This window comes from Microtus ochrogaster, chromosome 4 (assembly GCF_000317375.1).
Source record: "Microtus ochrogaster isolate Prairie Vole_2 chromosome 4, MicOch1.0, whole genome shotgun sequence".
Lineage (NCBI taxonomy): Eukaryota > Metazoa > Chordata > Mammalia > Rodentia > Cricetidae > Microtus > Microtus ochrogaster.
Genome location: NC_022011.1, coordinates 20,405,127 through 20,411,597, shown reverse-complemented (window position 1 = coordinate 20,411,597; position 6,471 = coordinate 20,405,127). Strand labels below are relative to the sequence as shown.

The 6,471-nt window shown below is 46.1% G+C and overlaps 1 protein-coding gene across 1 annotated transcript in view; it reads right to left on the bottom strand.

The window, feature by feature from the left end:
* Positions 1 to 232: 232 nt before the first annotated feature.
* The window catches only part of LOC102002710 (NAD(P)H dehydrogenase [quinone] 1), a 13,125-nt gene continuing 6,886 nt past the window's right edge, over positions 233 to 6,471 (bottom strand). Inside the window, exons 4-7 of the mRNA XM_005345709.3 lie at positions 5,328 to 5,441; positions 3,818 to 3,919; positions 1,135 to 1,457; positions 233 to 386 (exon numbers count right to left, since the gene is read on the bottom strand). Of these exons, the coding sequence (XP_005345766.1) occupies positions 1,152 to 1,457; positions 3,818 to 3,919; positions 5,328 to 5,441 (522 nt within the window). The 3' untranslated portion in view covers positions 233 to 386; positions 1,135 to 1,151. The remainder of the gene's footprint in view (positions 387 to 1,134; positions 1,458 to 3,817; positions 3,920 to 5,327; positions 5,442 to 6,471) is intronic.

Below are 6,471 nucleotides of genomic sequence, written 5' to 3'. Positions count from 1 at the left end.
TTCACAATATTATAGAAAAACCCTTAAGACATTTGTATATATTAAACTTTTATTTTGGTGGAAGGCTATAATTTTTGTTTTGTTTTGACATTTAGGACTTATTTAACGTGCATGGATGTTTTATTTGCATGTATGTCTGTGCACTGTGTACATTTGGTGCCTGCAGAAGGAGGGGGCGCTGGATCCTTGGAACTGGAGATAGAAACAGCTCTTAGCTTCTATGTAGGTGTCAGCGGCTGGAAGCTGAACCGCAGGTCCTGAACAAGAGCATCAAGTGCTCTTAACTGCCAGCAGAGCCATCTCTCTGGCTCAGTAGTGGGCTGTTGTTTTAAGTATTGAAGAGCTTAAAGGTCTGCACCACCATGTCCTTGTGTGTTCATTTATTTCTGAAAAAGAAAAAGAGTTGGAAAAAATGAGACAGAGGCCTGTTTTAGTATTCCTTTCCGAGGACCTGTGTATGCTGTGTACAAGACAGAGACTAGCTGGAGAGAAACCCCTGGAAGGCATGTCAGTCACTGCATGGTAACTGAAACCAGGATGCGTTGTAAACAGACCTTAGCTTACTGATCACCAAGCAAGTAGGTCTCTCGACCTTTGTTTTCTTTGAGCAATTCTCCTTTGCCCTAAACCACAAAGAAACCAATCTCTGGAGACTTGGATGCCCTATAGCCAGGGCTAGCCCTAAGAAAGGGTTTATATTGTGTAGATGACCTAGAGGAATATCTTCCAGCTTCCATAGTCCCCGCCCCCATATACCTACCAAGCGGTCTAATCTGATTTTGGTCATAGCACAGTATAGTCATACACTCAATGACCGAACTATGCAAGAACTTATGAAGTGAACCTACTTTGTTTTCCTATCCTTGTGGAATAAAGGGAAAAACAAAAGGTCGGGCAAGCTGGAAAAAAAATAACTAGTTTTGGAGCTGGAGAAATGGCTCAGAGGTTAAGAGCATTGCCTGCTCTTCCAAAGATTCTGAGATCAATTCCCAGCAACCACATGGTAGCTCACAACCATCTGTAATGAGGTCTGATGCCCTCTTCTAGCCTGCAGGCATACACACAGACAGAATATTGTATACATAATAAATAAATAAATAAATATTTTAAAAAAAATAACTAGTTTTAACTTACATGTTAGAAAAAATATCTTATTTTCTAGCTTTGGTCTGGTCGTCAGCTGGAATGGATTTGCCCAAGTGATGGCCCACAGAAAGGCCAATTTTGTTCTTTTTCTGCTCCTCTTGAACCTCTTTTTTCAGTACGAATCCCGCCTGGAAGTTGAGGTCAAACATGCTGCTTGGAGTAAAGTAGAGTGGCTTCTCATCCCAGATAGTCTCCAGGCGCTTCTTCCACCCTTCCAGAATCTGCTTCCGGGTATCTGGTGGGGTATGGCTAATGCTGTACACCACCTGTGGTTCCAAGACCTGGAAGCCACAGAAATGCAGAATGCCACTCTGCAAGACACAGAACACAGAGATAAGTCTCAGGAGCAGTCTGGCAGGTTGTACTGTAAACAGGTATCAGAAGTTGGTCTGGGGCTGGAGAGATGGCTCAGTGGTTAGCAGGGCTTCCTGTCCTTCCAGAGGACCTGGGTTCAATTTCTAGCACCCACATAACAGCTCACAATTGTCTGTAACTCCAAGATCTGACACCCTCATCCAGACACACATGCAGGCAGAACAACATTGCACAGAAAATAAATTATTAAAAAAAAATGAAGTTGGTCTGGGGCTGAGAGCTGGCTCAACCATTAAGATTTCTACCCTCTCAGAGAACCCAGACTTGGTTCTCAGCGCCCATGTGGAGTGACTCACAACTACCTGTCACTCCAGCTCTGAGGGACTGGATGACCTTTTCTGATCTCTGTGAGCACCTACATAAATGTAGCATAGCACACACAGAGCAATAAAATAAGAAGTAGAAAACTTTAAGTAAATAAACAAAACCGCCTGGGAGCTGGAAAGAGGGCTTGGTGGTTAAGAGCACTGGCTGCTCTTCCAGAAGACCTGGGTTGGGTTGCCAGCACCCACATGATGTCAACACCTGTTCCAGGAGATCCAATGTCCTTTTCTGACCTCCACTGACACTGCATACACACGGTACAGAGATACATGCAGGCAAACTCATGAAGTGAAAAAGTATTAAAAATTATTTTTGGTTTTTGAGACAGGGTTTCTCTGTGTAGCCCTGACTGTCCTGGAACTTGCTATACAGACCAGGCTGCCCTTTAACTCTGCCCCCCAAGTGCTGGGATTAAAGGCATGCACCACCACCACTCGGCTAAAGTTTTAAAAATCTTTCAAAAGGTGATCTGGGACTGGAGAGATGGTTCAGAGGTTAAGAGCACAGTCTGCTCTTCCAGAGGTCTTGAGTTCAATTCCCAACAACCACACGGTGGCTCACAACCATCTATAATGAGATCTGGTGCCTTCTTTGGGCCTTCAGGGATACATGCAGGCAGAATACTATACATATAATTAAAAAGAGAGAGAGTGTGTGATCTGGGCTTGGCAATGAGAGAGTCCAGTCAGACCTGTAGTGCCCTGGGGAATTGTCACAGTTCCTTCTCTTACCTCTGCCCTCCCTCCCTTTCCGTCACCTCATTTAGCCTCCTTGGTGGAGCTTTCCTTTGAATGAATAAATTCTTGGAACCGTGCCAACCTGGATCCTCTGCCAAAGAGCTGGAAGTTCCATTACATTAGGGAGAGCGCTTGCCCCTTGGTAGTGGCCCGGGCCAGGGCATGTGGATGTGCATTCTTCTGCAGCTTGACATGGCAAGCTTAGTCTTTACACTGCACACCTCACTCACTGTCTTCTCCAGTCCCCTTCCCTCTTCCTCAGGGTCCAGTGACCCCAAAGCCGACCCCCAGAGCAAACTGAGTGAACTCAGTTCTTAACTTGTCCTGGGGAGCCAGATGTGCTGGTCCATGCCTTAAACCCAGCACCAAACATGCTGAGGCAGGAGAACTGCCACAAGTTCAAGTCACCCTGGGCTTACGTAATGAGACCCTCCTTTTTACAATTATTATTTTATTTTATGTGCATTGGGGATTTGCCTGCATGCATGTCTTGAGGGTATTGAATCGCCTGGAAGTGGAGTTGCAGACAGTTGTGAGCTGCTATGTGGGTACGGAGAACTGAACCCAGGTCCTCTGAAAGAGCGACCATTGCTCTAAACTGCTGAGCCATCTCTCCAGCCCACAACACACCACACTGCACCACCACCCTATTTAGAAAAAAAGGGGGGTGGGTAGACGGCTCAGTGAGTAAAGGCACCAGCCTTGCAAGCCTGGTGGAGTGAGTTAGAACCCAGAGCCCATGTGAAAATGTGAACGCAGTGGCATGAATCCCGCATGCTCAGTCAAGATGGGAGGCGGGGACATGAGAACTGCTCAGTGCTCCTTGGTCGGCTAGTCTCCACTGTACAGTACCACGACAGAAACAAGGGAACCCTAGCTGTCTTCCCAAAGTTGTCCTTTGATACACACACACAAACACACACACGCACGCACTCCCCCCCCCCTTTTTTTTTATTAAGGTAAACCAAAATGTTCTGGAGCTGCAGATATAATTCCAGGAAGACTGGGGAGCCAAAGGTTTTGGCTCCACACACTGAGGGCCGGGTACACTTTGGTTTGACCGTGTACCCTAGCGGCCTGGGTCACAAGCTCCTGAAGGAAGCCTGGATGCAGCTGCATCTTGCCAGCTTTCCTCCTCACACTTCGGGGCAGTTTTCGGTTACTGCCCGGAGGTTTGGACTCCGAGGAACGCTCTGCTAACTAACTCCCCTGGAAGTTCACCCACAACAAGGTACCTGAAGTGGCCAGAGGGTGATGTTTATGTCCCCGTGGACGCCGGTAACAGAGTACATGGAGTCGTTACTCCCAGTGGTGAAGGAAAGCAAGGCCTTCTTATTCTGAAAGAGAAAACAATTGTCACCCCCTCCTCTCCTGGGACCCACTGAGTTAATGAACTGGGCCCCAGGGAGAGGGCGATTGAGTCCATCCTAGGGGTGCTATCATTTCAGCTCCTCTGCAGCTTCGGCCTGACTCTGCACATGTTCCAATTGTGGCTGTGACCGGCATGTGGCTGTGGACAGCCATGGCTGCAGCACAAATCACACTCACTTCAAACATTAGGAGATGACCCGCCATGGTAGATAACACAGCATGGTTGGCACATGGCTTTAATCCCAGCACTCGGGAGCCACAGGCAGGAGGATCTGAGAAATTGAGGTCAGCCTGTTATAGAGTGAGTTCCAGGACAGCCAGGGCAACACAGAGAAACAAAATAACAAAAATATTGACTGTACACGTCTTTAATTGCAGATCTCAGTTGGCAAAGGCAGGTGGGTCTCTCTGAGTTCCAGGCCAGCCTGGTCTGCAAAGTGAGACCCTGCGTCAGTTTTTTTTTAATTTAAATTTAAAAAAAAAAGTCACAAGATCTTTCTTGCCACTGTTTGGCCTCCAATCAACAAAAGGTTTTGTTGTTGTTGTTGTTGTTGTTTTGCTTTGCTTTGCTTTAGTTGTTTTATTTTTGTCCACGCAGGATCTCAAGTATCCCAGGCTGGCCTAAAAATCTGTTTATAGCTGAGGATGACCTTGAACTCATGATCTTCCTGCCTCTACTTCCCAAATGGGATTTTAGGTGTCTGGCACCACGTCAGCAAAATTTTCATTTTATTTTTCCTATGGAAAATCTCAAACATGAAGAGAAAAATAGGACAGCAAGTATCCACCAGACATCTTAAAGTCTAGTTCTTCTGTCCTTCGCCACTCAGTAATCCCCACCACACTCACTTTTTCGTTTTCTCTGGAAGACTCTAAAACAATCCAATGGCTGGTGAGGTAGCTTAACTGGGGAAGGTGCTTGTCACCAAGACTGACAACCTGATCTTGTACCTCGGTCTGCACGTTGACCTCCACATACACAGTGGGTCACGTGTGTACCCCTCCCTCATAAACAAACAAACTAGGGGACTGGAGAGATGGTTTAGTGGTTAAGAGCACTGCTGCTCTCCAGTCAACCCAGGTTCAATTCCCAGCACCCACATGGTGGCTCACAACTGCCTTGTAACTCCAGTTCCAGGGGATCTGATGCCCTTTTCTGGACTCCTTGGCTGCTGTAAACATGTGGTACACAGACATACAAGCAAGCAAAACACTTATATACATGAAATAATAAATAACAATGTCTAAATAAAAATCAAATCCAAAACATGTTAATTTTTTATTTATAAGAGCTGTGCAATGCTCCCTGGTCTTAGAGTCCAGCTGTGATCTCAGGGCAGCGTCTACCCAGGAAATGCCCAATGGTTCACCTACCCGGAAAGGACCGTGGTCATACATGGTGGCATATGTATAGGCGAATTCCCGCACGAACACTCGCTCAAACCAGCCTTTCATAATGGCAGGCACTCCAAACCAATACAGAGGGAACTGTGGGAAAGAAGAAACCTAAGGTCAGCTCTGGGCACTCCCCTGTGGTCCCTTCCTCCCATGGCCAGGAAGAGCTCGGGTGCTGAGCAACTGTCCACAGTGTCCCCATAGAGCACCTTCACCCTTGTGAGTCCCTCAGGGAAAGTTAGCACATTTAGCAAAAACAGGAATAACCAGGGGAAGTGCCTTGCTCCCTTAGTATAAACTATTTGGTGAGGCTGGGCTGCAGGACTGCTGAATGCCAAGAGTTTGAGGCGAACTTGTAATATGCACACACATACACACACACACACATACACACACAGAGAGACCTCCCCCACAGACACAGACACTAAAGCTGGATGTGGTAGCAAGCATCTGCTATCCTAAAACTCAGGAGGCTAAGGCAAGATACTGAGGATTTAGGGCCAGCATGGGCTACATACCTAGACTATCTCAAAAAAGCAAAAAAAAAAAAGAAGAAACATAACAGGGCATGGTGGCAAACAGACACAATCCCAGCAACTCAGGAGGCTGAGGTTGAAAAATTGTGAGTTCAAGGCCAGCCCAGGTAACATAGTGGTACTCAAAAATAGTCCCAGCACTCAGGAGGCAGAGGCAGGTTGATCTCTGTAAGTCTGAGGCCAGCCTAGTCAACATATCAAGTTCTAAGTCAGCCATGACTGTATAGGGAGACCCAATCTCAGAAACAAAACAAAACAAACAAAAAACAAAAAATAAAATCCAAAAATTAAAACAACAACAACAAATAAATAAATAAATAAATAAATAAATAAATAAATAAATAAAAGGGCTAGAGAGAGCCATATTAACAGCACATTTTTCGCCAGACAGTGGTGGCACACACCTTCAATCCCAGCACTCGGGAGGCAGAGACAAGTGGATCTCTGTCAGTTCAAAGGCCATCCTGGTCTACAGAGTGAATTCCAAGACAGCCAGCAGTACACAGAGAAACTCTGCATCGGAAAAAAAAAAAAGAAGAAGAAGAAAAGAAGAAGAAGAAGAAGAAGAAGAAGAAGAAGAAGAAGAA